The 19,217-nt window shown below is 42.6% G+C and overlaps 1 protein-coding gene across 1 annotated transcript in view; it reads right to left on the minus strand.

The window, feature by feature from the left end:
* The window catches only part of DOCK2 (dedicator of cytokinesis 2), a 404,233-nt gene that overhangs the window by 326,344 nt on the left and 58,672 nt on the right, over positions 1–19,217 (minus strand). The window contains exons 10-20 of the mRNA XM_029942884.1: positions 17,428–17,563; positions 14,778–14,853; positions 13,746–13,822; positions 13,058–13,183; positions 11,507–11,631; positions 6,411–6,509; positions 4,569–4,641; positions 4,354–4,457; positions 2,429–2,612; positions 2,168–2,265; positions 491–580 (exon numbers count right to left, since the gene is read on the minus strand). Of these exons, the coding sequence (XP_029798744.1) occupies positions 491–580; positions 2,168–2,265; positions 2,429–2,612; positions 4,354–4,457; positions 4,569–4,641; positions 6,411–6,509; positions 11,507–11,631; positions 13,058–13,183; positions 13,746–13,822; positions 14,778–14,853; positions 17,428–17,563 (1,188 nt within the window). The remainder of the gene's footprint in view (positions 1–490; positions 581–2,167; positions 2,266–2,428; positions 2,613–4,353; positions 4,458–4,568; positions 4,642–6,410; positions 6,510–11,506; positions 11,632–13,057; positions 13,184–13,745; positions 13,823–14,777; positions 14,854–17,427; positions 17,564–19,217) is intronic.

Here is a 19,217-nt window from a genome sequence, read left to right on the forward strand (position 1 = left end):
AAACCATATATTTGCACTCATAGGTCTAACAGGAAAACAGGAGAAACCTAATGGAGGACCAGGGGGAGGGGAAGAGGGAAAGAGAGTTGGGGAGAGAGAGGGACGCAAAACTTGAGAGGCTATTGAATGCTGAAAATGAACTGAGAGTTGAAGGGGAAGGGGAAGGGGGGAAGAGGTGGTGGTGATGGTGGAGGGCACTTGGGAAGAGCACTGGATGTTGTATGGAAACCAATTGACAATAAACTATTTAAAAATAATAAAATAAAATAAAATTCCTCTTTCACTCGCCCCACCATGCTTTCAAATGAACGAGAAACAAACAAAAACCCCCAAATCCCCAGCTGCTCATGCATTGCTCTAACTGCCGAAAGTTAAAATACCTCCAAAAAACTTCATAAAAGGGCCACAGGGGCCACAAGTTCTCAGAGTTTTCACAGCGAGACACACATTAATGTCTAATGTCATTAAACACCTGTCCCTTCTTTCTTACCAATGCATCAAAGACCAGGATGTCATACTCATTACTTTGAGAATGCTCCATCATGATATTGAAAAGGGCATCCAGAGTATCCTGAAGAAACTGGAAAAAGTAATGAAGGTGACATTAGAAAGGGTGCAAGTGACCCAGAAATCCCACTCCTCAGTGTATCCTTAAGGGAATGAGAGCATACATCCACCACGTGCTGCATTCAAAAGATCCAGTGAGCTTTCTTCACAAAAGCCAGAACTTGGAGCAATCCAACTGTCAATCAACAGTGTGAATGAATATATGATGGTATTTTAATACTACAGAATACTCCACAGTAATAAAAAAAAAAAGAGCAAACTACTTCTACATTCAACAACAAGCATAACCCTCATGAGAACAGTGTACATTATTTATTACTCTATTTTTATGAAATTCAAGTACAGGCAAAAAAAAATCTATGATGGCAGTCAATAGAAGGGAGGTTGAGAAGTGGTAAGAGGAGACCACTTCAGTGCCAAAAGTGTTCTGTATCTTCATATAGAGGGTGTATATATCAGTGTGTATGTTTGTAAAAATACAGTGAAGTATACTCTTAGGGTGGGGGCTCTGTACATATTTAACTCTATGTATATACATTAATAACATTTTTTTCTTAGAAATAGAAAAAATAATGCAAAGGTAGAGACAATGTAATTTCCTCCTAGATGCTTCTCCAAGCTGCCCAAACATGATAGACCTTATGAAAGGATGTCTGGAGAATTTTCTTTCTACTGCTGAACCAGGTAGGTGGATCAATGGTGCACATTTAAAGCACTAATCTGAAAATTCTACATTGGTTCTCCATGTATGGAAAATTAACTAAAATTTAATACTCTTCCTTCCTAGAGAATGGGTCAATATTTCTTACAGTCCCTGAAAACACAGAGCTATCAAATACGAATGTTTAATCTCAGAGTTTCTAGCTGGACCAAATTCCTGATAGGAACAAGATCACCAAAACCTGTGGGAAACATTTGTCCCAATTCATAGAATTGGAGAGAAGGGTTGCTTAGATTTGTACCTCAGACACTATATTCACCAACACCATGTGGACACAACAATACATTTGACATGTGTATTGTTTCCTGCTTGTGTCACTTAAAATGTGAGCCCTGATGTCTTTTTCTCTTCATGTATGATACATAATACTCTGCAACAGGAACTAAGAATCCTTTTTACTTCTAGCAGTAACAGTAATAACAGTAGATAGTACTAAGAGACCACATTTTTATAGCAACTTACAACAACAAAAATAATGAATAGGTACTATTTATTGAACTCTGTATAATTTACATGTTTAGTTCAACATTGTATAAGAGACTACACTAAGGAATTTTTAAATATTATTGCCTTGAATGCTCACAACAATCCTGTAAAATATGTCATATTCATTTATCACATAAAGTTAGTGAGTGGTTGGGCTGAGATCTACTCCCAGGTCGATCTCCTTCCAGAAACTGAACACAACCATACTTTTCTACCACTCAACGTGTTTTCAGCATCATTGAACCAAATCAGCCTCTGGATTTCCCAGTAAAGTTGCCTCATGGCAATCTGAGATATTATGCCCCACTGTTAGAGGAAAAAGTCCCATCTTTCTCAATACCTCATTTGCCCCCAGAAGCCATCCATGATTGAATAAAACGAAGCCCCACTGACCTTCACCACTTCCTCTCCATCGACAATCTTCAATTTTTCTAAGTTTTCCTGTAGCAGCTGAGGCTTCATGCGCCACTTAAGCAAACCCAGCAAGCCCACTGAAATAGAGTCCAGACAAGCAGAATTACGATCACACAACTAAACTGTCCATTCTGGACCTTCCTGGACTCATGTGCACATGTGCGCGTGCGTGCACACACACACACACACACACACACACACACACACTAATATATATACAACTCTTGATGGTTTCATTACCATTCTGGGTGAGCTTTGTGGAACACACCAGGGTGGAAATGGCGAATACATCTCGGGAGCTGACAGAGAGCCCCCCAACACTGCTGGAGCTTCGACTCAAGGTGGCCCCCTTGTTTTCCACATGGTGTCGATAAGAAGGAAGTGTCAGGTAAGCACTGGCATCCTCCATCTTCTTACTTTCCCCCTGGAAAAAAAAAAAAAACACCTTTATTACTTGCCCAAGGAAGTACATGCCCAATGCCACACAGTTTGAAGTGGCCACTTTATATATTGTAAGGTGCATAGGGTCAGAATTAGAAAAATCATCAGAGAAGCAGTAACTATCAGCTGGTATCGGGGCTATCTTTCACAAACCAAGCAAAAACCCAAAGTTACATTAATGGAAAAAGGACTGACCAACCAGCTGAAAGCTCTGTGGACTTCATTAACAGCACAAAGGGAATTTGAAGATTCCTCTGGCAGGCCATTTTGATTCCTCCTAAATTTCTTGAGATCTCAAAGCATGCCCATGAGCAAGATAAGGAATCGGGTTAAAGGAAAAATTTGCAGCAAAGGCACTAGAATCTGAAAGTCCTGGGATCTAGACAGTGATCTACCATTCACAAGTCTGTGTCATCTTGAACACACTGTTTAGGTGTCTCATTTTTCTAATGATTAAACTGATGATTAATCATATTATCTACTTCCTAGAAATTTTGAGCAGACTAAATGGGAATAATTCATATAGAACTTTTAACAGAGTTGATAGATGCCTAAGTCCCTTGGCATGTGGAAATGAATGACTAGCGGTAGGTCTTATAGGAGTTAATGTTGTACTGGATATTGCACTAAGTATTTCATGTGCTTTAGTTCATTCCATTTAAACCTCACAATTGCTACTATCACTGTTGTACACACTGTTATCACCCTCAGTTTACAGATAGGAAAAGGGAGACTTAAGGAAGATAAGTAAATTGAAAACTGACTACAACTGGGCCCCTTCCCCTAGTGAGTTCGCAATTTAGGGGAAGAATGGCTTTCAAGCCAAGAACTACGTTGAGGTGTCATAAATGAGAAGACAGGAGCTGTGCAGAAGAAGGAGGGTATGGGTTTCCAGAAAATTCAGAGAGACTCAGAGAAGAGTACCTTGCAATGAAGCCTTGATGAGTCACGTTTGCCATGGAAACCATAGGCAAACAGATATTTTCAGCCCCCAAGGTTGAGAAAGCCAAGGACCAGAGTTGGATCCCTACACCAACTGCTTAGCTCTGTCCTGTTTCACAACCACATGCTTTGTCTCCAGTCAGATGTCTTAGGCATCCAGCTGCCATAAGAGGGGTTGTAGGAAAGCATGTGGGTGAGATCAAGGCAAACGCTTCCCACTTCTTATGAACAGTCCAAGTCTCATGATGTGAGATAATGATGGCCAATATCTGTACACCCTTTTATACACAGCCCTTCCACATAGGTCATCTCACTGGTTTGTCATAAATATTACCATAACACTTAAGAAAAAAGAAAACTGACACTCAGGGAGTGATTCCAGATTTAGTCAGGGGCAGGATCAGGATCCCAGAATCTGATACATTTCCATTAGTAATAGTGAGGCGTCTCTCAAATGTTTCTTGCTGGGCTTCTATATATCCCACTGGGCTCCTTACAGTAAATAGCCTATTCTGTACATAACAATAAGCTTTTCCACATATTCAGTGTTCATGTACCCATCATAGTTGTGTTTATAGGAGTGATCTCATATAATACAACTATTCACTGAGGGCCCATAGAAAAGGAAACAGGCAGAGAAGTTAAGATCTTGCACAAGACCACATGACTGGTAAACCCTGGTGTGATTCTGTGGTCCTTGCTGTTAACCACTAAGCAATCCTGCCATCTTCCCTTGGCCTCCTGTACCCCACACACTGCAGAGTAAATCCAACTCATGGTACCTTTAGGACGACCAACTCATGGCACCCATCTTGCAGAGTGGTCCCATCTTCCTTCATCAGCTTCACATAGGACATGGCAAAGTTCTTTTCTCCTTTATCTTTAGCTGGAAATAGCATTGTGAGGTCAGGAAAGAAAATGACACATGGGAAACCCAGTTATCTCATTCCTCTTCCCTTAGGGGAACTTCAAAGATGCCATTTGGTCAGGGACTTACATTCCAGGGATGACCGATGTCGAAACATGAATCTCAAATGGATCCTCTGCATGTCTTCAATAGGGACAGCCACCTTGGTAGGCAGAAACCACAGCTCAGGAGACAATGAGTTAAACAGACTTTCCCACTCCAGCACCCCCTTCCCAAAAGGCAGCCTGACCATTTAACTGAAAGAGCTGCATGCTGATTTATTACCCATCCATCAAGCCTGATGAACTGTAAATAAATTACATAAGAACTAGCTATGAAGAGAAAATAAAGTACCAAATGTAATCCATTTGGCAAATTGCATTCCTAGCCAATGAAAAGAGGTCCGTAAATTATAGTGGGTTAAAATGAATCTCCCCAAATTGATATAAAAGTCACATAACTTTAGCACAGGATTTGATGCACTGCAAATTGCACAATGCACATTTTCCTTACACACCCCAAGAGTTCTGGCAATTGCAGCAGGGCTTAGCAAATTAACAGTGGTCATTAGAGGGTATGCTTGAGGACTCTTGTTTATGCAAATACATAAAAATGTTTGAATCCAATAATATTTAGGAAAATCCTAGGGCTCATTTCCATCGTTGGCTGGACAGATACCCAGATGTTTTTACCTCTGAAGACACGGAGTCAAATCATTCACTCCTTGGTCACCCATTTCACTGCCCAGGGGCGGTCTACTGCCCCCTTGACTAATATGCATCAGGTCTGGCCATGGACTGCCCACCTCCCAACACCTCACAGCTCTCTCCATAACTTGTGATTCAAGCCAAAGCAGGTAAGTTTAGCTACCTGTGAGGAAACCACTTTGATTTTTTAAAGAGACAAGTTTATACTGTAGAGGTGACTATTAAAAGCCAAATAGATGTATACTTTGGGGCATTTTCTGCTCTGGAAAATGAAAGTGGAGCCTGAAGAGGTCCATAATTTGTAATTTCAGACAGAACAAAGGGATTTGTTCGGAGAACCTCATGAAGGACTGCAGTCCAATTCATTCTCTCACTACGAATTGAATGGCTACTCCAAGCTATGGTCATGTGATGTGCTGGCCATGTTGATGTAAGGCAGAGGCTCTGCAACTCAAAAAGCTTATGTTCACATGGGGAGATGCATATTTTAACAACCATCTGACAAGGGCTAGCAAAGGGAAATAACTAGAGTACAAGAGAACACAGAAAAGAGAAAAACAACTTGGTCCAAGAGCTTTCTGACTCAAGTTGGTAGGTCATCATTTTGAAGAGAGTGAGCTTGGGGAGACCCACTGATGAAAACAGGAATACAGGTGACAAGATGAGAACCACTGAGGTTTGGGTAGCTATCCTAGAAAAGGAAGTTAAATGAACATCTTGAGTTTGGGTTCCGAGCACAGGATGAATAAAGACTGCTACAAATAACAAGGTACAGATGGTCAAGCTTCCCTGTTCACTGAATTAATTCCAAACTCTTCTTCCAATGCATGATATGCTCTTCCACTTAGTGTGACAATCTGGTAATGTGAATATTTGTGATTAATGGCACTTTCGTCTGAGACATCTTCCCAAGAGAGTATCTTTCAGGCATTAAGTGGTCTTTTATAGCCTCACATTTGCTTGCAAGCTCTGTCATTCCTCACTGCTGAGTAGAGTAACATAACTTGGTAGTCTGGGCACTGTCCACAAGAAGACCATATGACAATTCTCTAGTGGCTGGTCCTGGGTCAGTGAAGGGTGATCAAGAGAAGCAGGATACTCACCCTTTGGGCCACCATTTTCACTGCCTGAAACAACACTGGACACACACTAGGGTATTGCTTCAGGTCTTAGGGAGGTGTCTCAGAACCCCTACATACATGTTTGCTGCTATTATTATTATTACCTTGACTGTTTCCATCCACCGTGGCTGTTTGACTTGATAGTACACAACGGACCGATATTCATTCATGGGCTTGTCCCCAGCTCCTACACAAATTGCATTCTGATCCAAGGGGGAAAAAAGAGAAGAAAAAACCAAATACTATAGTACTGCCATTGTCTGTGCTTGGCCAATTTTGGTTCCAAGGCCAACAATGGCCTTAGGGCCTGGGAAAACCCTCCTTTCACTAACCCTTCTGCCAGGTACCCTTCTAAATTACAGATTTATACATGAACATCCCTGGCCCCAGGAGTGACAGCTGCTTAACTACAGAAATTCTATTACTTGCATTCTGGAAACCATTGGAGCGCACCAGGCGCTGATGTGATTGACTTATTGTAAATGGTAACCAGCCTTGGAGTTACTACATGCTGCCAGTCTTATTAATCCTATTTGTTTCTTAAATCTGCTTGTGCACAAAGTTTACAAAAAGGCTCAGATCAGCCAAGCAGCAGCTCGTTCTGATGGATTTCTGATGCTAACATAGAAACTGGGCGATGGGAGGGAGCATGGGCTGCAGACAGATATAGGGGCAAGGGAGCCCCACAGTTACCGAGCATCCTCTAGTATCAGGCCCACGCCAAGCACTGGGAAATGGTCATTTGTCAGATATTAAATCTGACATGAGAGTTCACAGGTTTGCAGAGAGATCTTTAGATAAGCAGACAAATCACTAAACACAGTGTAATAGGAGACATATGTATTTACTACAGTGGAGCACAGAGAAGGACACTTAAGTAAAGCCTGAGGATTCAGGGAAGATTTCTTGGAGGCGGTGACAATTGAGAATCTTGAAGGAAGATTCCAAGTTGGCTCTGAGCAGAAATGTGGGAAAGACATTCTGAGTAAACAATGAGCACAGAGCAAGCATACCTTATAGGATATTTAGTGTTTGCCATAAAGATCACAGAGTAATAAGGAATATCTTCTAATAGAGTAGGTTAGCCCCTGACTTCTATCTTTTCATATTCATTCTAGCTGTTTGGCACCAAAACAAGATTTTAGCTAGGGTCACCCAGAAAGGGTCAAAGTGTTTTATACTAGACCAACAGATTTCTACTTTTAGTCTCCAGAGATCTAGGGACACACCAAAAAAAATTGATTTTAGAGCCCCAGGCTTCCTAATTGCAAAACTGTGTGCCTCTGGGCATTTTTAGGATGACAGACTCCTTGCCTCTTACAGATTCCATCTGACTCACCAATGGATCCTCGACATCTCCCCTACCACCCCACCAGGCTAAATGACCAAAACTTGCCACATGCAAGCACTTTGGGACCCCCAGGGAGAGAAGCTAACTGTGGGAAGGAGAATCCTGCCTCTCTTTCCCTGGAATTCTTTCTTTACTTCCAAGCTGTAAGGCAACAAGGATTGATGGTACTTGCAACTTAATTGACTCCATTTCAAAATAAGGAAATAGCATGCTTTCAGAACTTATTTCTAACAAACAAACACAACAACAAAACAAGAATAACCAGTGAACTAAAAATGAAGAAAGATAACTCCTTGGTCTTCAATGGGATGAAGGCTTTCAGAAAATTTTGAGGCATTAACCTATAAACATACCTTCAAAGTCTTTCCATTTAGAGAGTGTGTTTTGTCCAGCATTATACTGAGCCCATTACACACCGTACCTCACTTAATCCAATCCTCACAACCACCTCAGATGATCACTGCTATTGTCCCCATTTCAACACTGAGTAAACTGAGGCCCTGAGAGGTTAAGTCACTTGCCCAGAAAGGTAGCAGAGCCAGTATACATCTCAGCCCCACGAACTCTCTGTCCAGTGTGCCTTTCATAACAGCCTTCCAGGCTCCCATGATTTATATCTAGTGACATTTATGGGCTTAGAGTTTCTGTAGCTGCAGTGAATCCCATGTAGCTTATAAAATCTGAAAATACACATACATCTCTGGTGAAAGTAAAATTGTTGTATGGTGAGCAACTGAATCCCACAGAACTATCTTGATGATAAAAATTTTTGATGGCCTAAGACTGTAGAAAAAAGTTTCAGTACCACTCTGAGAAAGGCCTAAGACCTTCACTCTCAACACTTCAGAGGCAAAACTGAATGTTTCCACATGTGTCAGGAATCACGACCAGGGACAGTCTGGTTTTAGAGAAAATACAGATTTGTATATGTCTCAAGTAAGCCTGTTCAACAATTTTTCCCATAGCCCACACCTATGGTCCCCAGTTAGCAGTAAGAACTCCTAGCAGGTTTCAGGCCAATTGAAGGCAATCTGAGTAGAAATTGGGAAGCCTAGGGGCTTTAATGCTGAGTTGGTCTTGGCAGACACATTTCAGCAGAAGGAAAAATCAGGGTCCTCACACAGGCTGTTTATCTGGTAGTAATCACCAAAGGAACAAATGACACCATAGATGTGAAGGCACTTTGAGAACCAGAGTGCTCTCACCAACAAGGCCACATCCCAGGAAGACACCAATTAGCATCCACAAGGCAAGAATCAAACCAGAAAACTACCAAACCTTTCTAGTAACTAATTTTAATGAACACTTATGTAGATCACCTAATTCGATATTCACAAAAGCAATGTGCAACTACTGCAGATCTCCTGTTCAGACAGAAAATTGTAGGCATAGAGAGATTATGTAATTTGTTCAAGGTCATCCTGCTAATCCAGGCTATGGTGGGAATTGAGCCTGGTTGCCGAACCCCAGAGTTCATGGTCTCAACCTCTATAGTATTCTGTCCTCCATGCCCTGCCTCCACCCCCTGTAAATTAGCTGGTCTCAGAAGAGCAGAGGTTTCTCAGCCTGGCATCTAAGCCTTTTCGCTTCTCCTTAAACTAGCTTCAGGCATCCATCCACATCGGATTGACCATTTGACTGCCTCAGTTCCTGGCCAGGGCATCAACTTGCAGTAGCTCTCCCTTCTCTGAATGTTACTCTCCTTCCTGTTTTTGTGTATTACTGCATACTAGGTGCCTTACACTTACATTCTTTTTAACTTGCAACTCCAAGAGGAGGAGATTATGATTCCTCTCTTGCAGGCAAATAAAACTTGCCCAAGATTATACAGCTACTAGGAAGGGAGGTTGGGATTTTAACCTGATCTATTTGATCCCAGAGTCGACTGCATTAGCTTTTCTGCTAGGGCCCCTCCTGAACAAGGTCGCTGAGACCCCAAAGTGGGCCAAGGACAAGTGTAACCTACTCTGTCCTCTGGCAGTGCTCCACCAAGGGCAGTGTGCACATGCAGGGGGAAAAGAAATAGATATCCCTGAAGGCAACTGTTTCCACAGGAACCCACCAGTATCAAAAGTATTTGAGTGCACTGCCTGACACTTAATTAGGCAGTAATATTTACTTCTGCAAATAAAGAAAGAACAGCCTCCCACAGGCTTCCTTAGCAATTTTCAATAGTCAGTCAACTGAACTCCCCCATAACTTCCCTAATAGAGGAAACTGCAAATTATCACCGTGCCCCATAGTTACCTCTCCATTTCAGCCCCCGGAATACCTGCTTATATATTCATCTTTGATGAGTGCATCTGCTCAGACTGGTCGGGTGTGACTGGAAAGGGTGCCAGGTAGGAGAATGGTTCAGAAGGAAGATGTCTGCATTCCTGTTAAATGTTCCCTCTAATTTGTCCTTCAGCAACATTGAAGGCGAGCATATCAATGTTTTTAAAAATGAAGCTGAGGTTTAAAAGTTCTCCAACAGGTAGTTGGATAAAAATAACTTCAAAGCAATGGTCTATACATTCATGAAATGCAATTTCCCTTTCAGATAAAAGCCCTCTGCTCTTCTTTTGTGTTCTTTTGAGCAAAGTGTCTCTCACTTATTTTACTTCTCAGAATCCAACAAGAAGAGCATGACTCAAACACTTGGATTTTTGCTCAACCTGATATTAATTAATGGGGCCAGTCTTTACCAATGAAAAGACGATTGGGATTTACTTTAAATTTAAAATATAATTATGAATCTTCCCAGATTTGATAGAAGTAGTTATTAGCATCATTTTTTGATATGAGAAATAAACTGAAGGATTTTTTTTAATGGACAGGCATTATAGTGAAGTGTTTAAGAGGGCCTGAAATCTGGAATCAAATCGCATCTCTACCATATACTAACTTTATGACCTTGGAAGAGCTGTTTTACTTGAAGGCTTAGTTCCCCCCAACCCTGTAAAAATAGGGACAATAATGCCGATGCATTATACTTATCCCAGTGCCTGGCACACAGTAATTCCTCTGTGAATGCTAGTTATGTTCTTAAGTAAAGAGTTGCAAAATCTGCCTAATGACTTATCAATACTCACGCCCCCACTGTACTGTGCTATCTAATCACCTACTGTGGCCTAAGAGGAATATTTGCCCATGCTGAAACTGCTGCTGAGAGCTGATTTTATTTTCAGCTCAGTACTCCAAAAGGAGAAATGGAGAAGCAGAGCCCTCCCACACACTGGACACAATTGCTGACAACCTTAAAGGAAGTATAAGTAAATAAATGTAAACACACATGACAAATATTATATAGGACATATGCTGTATAAATATTTATAGCAATGTGCTTTGCATTCTTGAATACACTGTGCCAGCCCTCTGGAGACCAATTTACGAATAAGGCTTTCCACCAGAGTTCTCGCTGAGCACTAGGGAGTTGGATTAAGTGTTGGGAATGTCTGTTTTGAGGCCATCCTGAGTCTCCACACCAGCCCAAGGCTCTGTATTGATCATTTTTCTTGTCATGGATTTTGCCTGAATAAACTAACTCAGGTTTCAACGAGAACAACATTTTCACAGCTAAAAGCTGACCTATAAGCTGAGGCCAAAAAAAAAAAAAAGGAAAAAGAGAAAGGGATCATGAAAGGAGACAGACATTCAAAAGCTGCTTTGATGTAAAAGACAACACAAGACGGGTCTTACGATGAGCCAGTATGCTAAGCAAGCTCTAAAAGTGTCCATCATGTTACCCAAGGCCATCCTGAAGGCAGCTGGCAGTTAGAGAGCATTCTGGGACGGGAAAAGCAAATCTCTGTGAGCAGAAGCACCCAAGGCGGCCGGGGCAGCCAGGGGAGCAGCAGGGGCCCTTACAGGCAGCGTTTTGCCGTCCTCTGCGCACACACACATGATCACTTCCACATTCCTCTGCGTGGTCTTGTTGTACTTGTCAAAGTCACCTTGTAAAAGAGTGATGTAGATGTCGTTCCTGACATCCCCTGCAGGCAGAGGGAGAGAGAGACAAGAGTTGGCGTCTGTGCCTCAGGAGAGTCACTGTCTGAGAGGCACAGGGAGCGGGGCCTGAGGCGAAGTGCCCGGCCTTGACATCAATTAATGAAATTAAGATCAGACATGATTGAAAAAAAGCATTGTTCTCGCATCAGCGAGGCTGGTGAGAGAGGGCAAGAGGGGATGGAGGAAGGCTAGGTCATTGGCTGCAAAAAAGGTAAGTGGGATGGTCAAAATTGGCTGTTTTTCTCTCCATTAAAATCATTTAATTTCCATCCTCTAGTGACACCTTCTGGAAAGGCAAAGGAAAGCTCCAATGCAACTGATCTGGGCCCATGAACGGCAACCACAGGCAGCAACACACCTTTCACTGTGCAAAAGAAGATAGAATGACTTTTCGAGTGTCCAAGGAACACGAGGTCAGGAAGGAGGGCTGGGAGGGGGAGTGTTCAGGAATGGGGGGCAATCAGAACTGGAAGCCCACAGGGGAATGCATAAGGAGCTGATGTCTCAGGTCCCAAATGTCTCAGGTCCCAGTGAACCACAGGGCAGGCCCTGAGGGGACCGCCGTACACTCGGGAGGAGAAATAAGTCAGGGGAGCAGCTGTGCACACAAGTCTAAGATGGGATTAAGATGAAAAGGGAAGTTTCAGAAGAACGTTATTCTATCATCTCATTTATTTATTTTTTATTCATATACATGTTTAGAAAATGTTAATAGTTACTTCTGGAGACAAAGATTTGAGGGAGCTTTTAACATTTCACTTTATACTTTTTCATGGTATTCGAACATTTTACAATGAGCATGGAGTCCTCTGGTAATAAAAAAATAGTTTAAAAATTTAAGAGAATGAAAATATCCTCCCCAAAAAAATGTGGAATTATTCAATGTGTAGTAAAGTAGAAAGAATGTCCGTGATAAATTATTAAGTAATAAAGCAGGTGGCAGAACTCTATATAAAGTAGGTAAAGTAATGGAATATAAAGCATATGAAGTGTGATCCTGCTGGGAGGGGAAAAAGTGCATGTACATACATTTATGTGTTTATCTTTATTACGTGAATGTATGGAAGATTTTTGGATATATAAAAATCGTTTCCAGTGGTTATCTTCATGGAGACAAACAGAAAAGATGTAGTAGAAAAGAAAGGAATTGACTTAAACTTTTTAATGTTTATTTATTTTTGAGAGGGGGTGGAGGGGCAAAGAGAGAGACACACAGAATTAAAAGCAGACTACAGGCTGTCAGCACAGAGCCTGATGCGGGGCTCGAACACACAAACTGTGAGATTATGACCTGAGCTGAAGTCAAACACGTAATGGACTGAGCCACCTATGCACCCCAGGAGTTGACTTTTTAATGGGAAAATGGATGTGGCAAGGTAGACCTCCCCTCACCCCAGGGGAAGGCCAGACCTGGCATGATGATCTCTGGGAAGCCCAGCTTCCTGGCCACCACAGTTGTCCTGTCCACCAGGTGTGGGTAGTCCTTGCGGATCTGAATGATGTCACCCACAAGCATCTTCATGGTCACCCAGAGGCCTAGAAGGGAATATCCACCGTGAAGAGGCAACTTCAAGGTATATTCAGTCTCGCCCTCCCAACATTTCTCCCCTTGAGCTCCTTCTAAAAGCAGAGGTAAACAATCTCAGATGCAGTGACCCAACTGAGGAGGAGGAAGGAAGGTGGAAAGCAGAGGGGTTCTGGAGCCTGACATCCCTGGGCTTGATTCTTACTGGTGCCTTCTAGCAATGTAAGCTTCTGTCAAACTAACCCACCTCTCTAAACCCAGCCCCTGAAGTGGGGTAGATACCACCTACCTATCCCACAAGAACGTGGGAAGAAGTCAATTAAAGAGATATATTAAAGTGCCTGACACATAAGAGATAGCATATGTTCCCCTCTTCCTCTAGGCACTAGGACATGCCTCCCAGATTCAGGAGATGTGGTTTCCATTTCCATAGATCACATGCTCCCATTTTCACAATGGTCTACCTGGAAGGAAGGCTATGTTTCCCAGGGTTTAGGATTTTGATCTGTTTTCCAAAGAATCAAGAGCTCCCAAGACAGAGCCCAGTCCACTGGGCACATCATGGCATCGTACCTTGCCCTCCACTGTCTCCCTTGGAGGCCGTGACTTTACCCAGCAGGCTATGAAGAAAGTCGTTCTCAGCTGTCACTCTGGAAAGGAAAAGAAAGCACAAAATGCTTATGTGGCACTCTCAACAAAGTCCTCATCTTGTGGTTCCATGTGTTCCAGAAAGTTGCCCAGGCCCTCCACACCTTAGGTGAAAAGTGAGACTGTCCATGCCAGCTCAGACAGCACACATGCCATCAGGAAATGCCACAAAGCAACATGGCTCTCAGATTTGGGAATATCATTGCTATAAGTAGAGGCCATTTTTCTTTCCCTAGGAAGACTCTTAGAAAGGAAGGATTCCGAAGCCCTCAAAAGGGACATATCTGTTCAGTAAAGTGGCAAAGACTAGCTGTTCCTGCTCAGTCCTAATCACATACCTTAATGAGAGTCACTGACCTCATCACCAATAACAAAACACCATACTCCTTGGACATCCTTGGGGTAACAAAGTAAGGATAACAGTCTCAAACTAAGGGTCCTGCTTCCTCACAGACTCCTTTTCAGAGCAGGTAAAGGACATTTATCCTCCTCACTACCCTCCTCTCAGGTCATGGATATTTCTGTCAATGAGAACTAGGCGACGATTCCCTGTTCTATATTCCAGACATGCTGTTGCTTCACAGAGTCATGGTTCCTGTATTACTTGTGATTAATGCATTAATCTTTTATTGATTATCTGTTTAATCCCAAGCTCCAAGAAGAAAAGCCATGTCCATCTTGTTGACCACTTCATGCCCTGCCTCATACAGTGCCCAGCCCTCTGCCAGATTTCAATCAAACTCTATTGAATACAAAACATTTGATGAATGAATGGGTGAAAAGCAGGTTGATTTCAAGTGCCTTCACCCAGAGATCACCATTCTTTTACTGCCCTCCTCTTGGGAGGCCCCACAGGGCTATCACCACCTCAAAGAATCACTGCTCCCTGCTTCTGAACAACCCTCAATGAGAAAGGATGTGGTTTAAGAGAAGGGAAAGAACTGGGAACTCTCTTACGGGTGAAAAGGAATGAAGTGTTGCTTTTCTTCATCACTCTCTGCTTTCCCCTTGATGATGTCTGTTATGTCCATAACTAAAAAAGAAAAGAAAAGAAAAGAAAAAAGAATTAAGAACTTGCACTCTCCTGCTCCCAGGAAGGGAAATCGATGGGATAAGATTGTAGGACAAGAGGCTGGGTCGGAAAGTCTTCAAAGGCAAGCAAACCAGCGTCAGACAATACTCAGACAGCAAGGGTTCACAATGTGCAGCATCTGGCAAGCATTTCTGGACAAAGCAGGCTGGGAGGTCAGCAGGCCACAGAAATATCCAAGAGACTTTGGGTTAGCAGAAGCCAAGATGAAAGAATCAGAACAGTGACTGTGAAATTAAACAAGCAGGATTGGATTTGACATAGATGTATTGGATGTCTACTGTGCCTACAAAACTCAAGCACAGTGACTCCCTATGGGACCTGAGAACCTAATGAAATCTACTCACTCCCTTTTCATAAACTGCTCAGAGGCACAAACACATAACTGCAGGATCATTGAATCCTACAATTTCAGAGGGATCCTAGATCCTCTGAAATTTCACCTTAAATTAGCCACTAAAGGTCCATAAAAACAAGGTGAAGAACTCCTGCATTAGAGAAGGGATTATAGAAATGGTGGTGAGGGCAGGGGAGGGGCATGGAGAACAGTTAGTCGAATATAGCCAAAACCCTAATGACATGAAACACCTCAAACACTTCAGGCTCTAGCCAGGGAGCCATTAAAAATGGATAATAATCAACCAATGACTGAATTTAGCTAAAGTGGGGAGTCAGGGAGTTGACAGAAGGAAGGGAACTGTTATTTGAATCCAGTGTCTATTCTCTGATCAACAGACACCCCCCTCACCCATTCTCAGTGAGCATGGTTTGGGGGTAGCAATTTCCCTCTGGCTCCAGAGTTGCTCATATGACTTGACCAATCAGAGGACCACATCCCCATGCCCAGAGTAAGTGCTTTGGGAATGAGCATGAGGCCTATATTTATGTTCCTGGGGCTTCTGCTAATTAATGGGAAAGAGGTGCTTGCTTTCAGCTGGATTACTAAACTGGTAAGATGCAATCTTGGAACAGATGGCCCACATTTTGCCAACAACCTGGACAGTCATCTTCAGAATAAGTCAGCAAGAGGACATAGGAGCTGAGAAATAATGAGATACAAATGCAAGGTCCTGGATCCAGCTATGGCTGAAGCAATCTATGCCTGAACCTTTCAGTTACATCAGTTTGCTTTCACCTGAAACCAAGAGACCAAAGTACAGTTGAGGACAAAGTCATGGTTTGAGGTTAGGTTGAAGGACCCTCTCGGCCTTAACAGGGACATTGTGATATCAGGAATATCCCTTCTATACAATCAGCATTTGAGAGCAGGGGACAGATCAATCAGTCCAAGTCTCTCATTTTGTAGATAATGAAACTAAGGCCCTGGGGAAAAGGCTTGCTCAAGGTCATCTAGCTAGCTAGCTAGCAACAATGTCAGGCTAAAAAAAAAACAAAAAAGGAAAAAAAAAACAGGTCATTATAAGCTAACTTCATCGAGTCCCCCACTTCACAAGCAGTGCCAGAGGACTAGTTGGAGAGCCAGCTGGTTTGTGCTTGCAGATCAAGGTATCTTGGAAGGAAGAACCTGAAACACTGGGTTTAGAGATGATATAAAAGAATTATAAATGGTACATGATTTAAAAATTATATTTTAGGGGCACCTGGGTGGCTCAGTCAGTTGAGCACCTGACTCCTGATTTCGGCTCAGGTCATGATCCCAGGGTTGGGGGATCAAGCCTCGTGTTAGGCTCCACATTGAGCCTGGAGCCTGCCTAGAAATTTTTTCCTCCCTTTTGCCCCTCCTCCTACGGTTTTGCATTCTCCGCCCTCCCCTCTAAAAATCAAAAACAAAAACAAAAAAGCAAAAAAGTATACTTTAATAAAAAGATATAAAACTGGCATATCAAATTGCTACTTTCACAGGTATTTAAATGGTCTTTAAAAATGTACTTTAGTTTCAAGTGGGCTAATTAAAAGAAAATATACTAGGTAAGTAATAATGCAAGTTATATTCGAATATAACAAAAAAAAACCCTTAAAAATGGATAAATAATGATGAAGTCTTGGAAATCCCAAGAGAGAGCTAAGGCTTGGAGAAAAATGAGGAGGTGAGGTTACGCTAAAGCAACCTCATTTAGTCACACCAAGTCTCCAAATGTCCACTTCCATCTGGAATTTAGATGTGTGGCCAGTGACTCATTCTGTGTAACTGTGTTTCCTGTCCTGGATATTTCTTTAAAAAATGATTTGTGCCTCATAATCAGATCCCACCCGAATTGTTATTCCTTCTTCGCCTCGCTGGGGAGCAAAGGCACCAAATGTTCAGACTACACCACTCTCCCAATGTTCTGCTGAAGACATGAGAAATCCATTATTCACTGCCTTCACCATAAATCTGGATTTAGTCACCAATTATTTTGATTTAGTCACCAGAAACATAGGTATTAGGAGCTGTCTGGTATAATTTTTTTTTTTGGCGGGAAGGGGAAGGAGGAGAGGGAAAGAAAGAATCTTTAAAATTCAGCCATAGAAAATGTGCACTCTGGTAAAAGTTAATGGTGTGTAGTATGTCATTACCTGCAACCCCAAAGGGCCGTCTCAGTCCCTGTGTGCACTTCTTTGTGTTAGTATCCTTGAGATCCATCTTCCCAACTCGGACTATTTGACAAATCAAGTAAATTTTATCCCTGTTTAGGTCTTTGTTTCCGAGGTCCTGTAGGGCAGGATATTAATAGTTACCATGTGTCTAAAGAAGTAGACTAAGTACTTAGCACTTAGTGTACAAGGACCAGTCATACAATCAGTCCCAGGAAAGGCTGAAAACAAGACCCCAATCACACCCATTCCATAGATAAGAAAGGTGAGTTTTAGAAAGTTTTAGAAAGGAAACTGAGTGGCAGGTCTCTAGTGTCCAGTCCCCGTTTTTCAATTTCAAACTAATGAGAAGAGGATAGAAGCACAATATCAGTCAGTCAGGCAACATTTCGTATATGCCAGCTGATGGATCCAAAACAGCTTTGCTACAAATGACTTCATTCATCTCATCATCGCCCGGGACCACTGAGGGAGAAGGTAAAAGGAAGAGGGAAGGATCCCAATAGTTCCACTTACTGAGCATCTGACATACGTTTATCAATTAGGAATGGGTTGTTGTGGCACCAAATAATACCAGCATCTCAGAGCTTTATAAGACAACAGAAGTTTACTTTTAGTTCAGGCTGAATGCCTAATGCAGATGGCCGCCATCTCCTGGCAACAGGTGCTTCCACTGTCCCCACAGCAGAGGAAGGAAATGTAACAAATCACCTAGTGGTCTTAAAGTTTCTACCTAGAAAAGACATATCACTTTGGCTTTAATTTCAATGACCAAAGCAAGGGGGGGGTGGCTGCAGCTAACTTCAAGGGGGACAGCAGTGTGCACTCAGGTGTGTTCTTTGAAGGAAGAACTCTGAAACCAGTGACCTACACTAATGTGTCCTGCTCGGTGCTACATTTCTCACATGCCACTGTCTTGTTTGATCCTTAGCAACTCTCAAATAGATATGGATTTTGCAGAAGGAGAAGCTGAGACACAAAGAAGATAAGGGGCTTCCCGGAGGTCAAGACCTTAGTCCTTGGAGACCCTGTCCACTGATTCTAACACCAAAATCCATAAATCTAACTACCACAAAATATCTCTCTCACCATCAGAAAGATACACAGGAGGGAAAACCACCCAGATAACCTCAGAATCTGGTTGTCCTGCTCAAATCTAAAAGCTTCAGTGTTCTTGGGACCCCCTTCCAGCTGGGATAGGAAGAAAGAACATCAAATTATATTGTTGGCATCAGAGAAGAGAATCCGGGGCCTGGCCTCACTAGGGAATAATGCTTTTCCTCCAAATTAATCCTCATAATGGCATATGCACTGGGAATAGCCTGTCATAGCTTCTCGTCCTTTTGGCTAAAATCAAGTGTGGGGAATAGCCTGTCAGCTCACATAAGAGCCAGATCCCAGGCAAAGCAGCCATCCCCAGGCTCTCAGTGTGGTTGGTGTGGACAGAATAGCATGGGGGACTGTGCAGAGTTTCTGGGGATGAAACATGGCCCCAGTGTAGTCCACACCTTCCTGCTTCCGGCCAGTGATGGTTAATTTTTTTTAAGTTTATTTATTTTGAGAGAGAGAGAGAGAGAGAAAGAGAGAGAGAAGGCACACGAGTGAACAGGGAAAGGGCAGAGAGAGTGAGGGAGAAAAAGGATCCAAAGCAGGCTACACACTGTCAGCTCACAGCCCAACGTGAGGCTCAGCACAGGGCTCAAACCCACCAAACAAAACTTGGGATAATGATCTGAGCTGAAATCACTGACCAAGCCACTGAGGCACCCCTG

The sequence above is a fragment of the Suricata suricatta genome, chromosome 6, assembly GCF_006229205.1.
Source record: "Suricata suricatta isolate VVHF042 chromosome 6, meerkat_22Aug2017_6uvM2_HiC, whole genome shotgun sequence".
In the NCBI taxonomy this organism is placed as follows: domain Eukaryota; kingdom Metazoa; phylum Chordata; class Mammalia; order Carnivora; family Herpestidae; genus Suricata; species Suricata suricatta.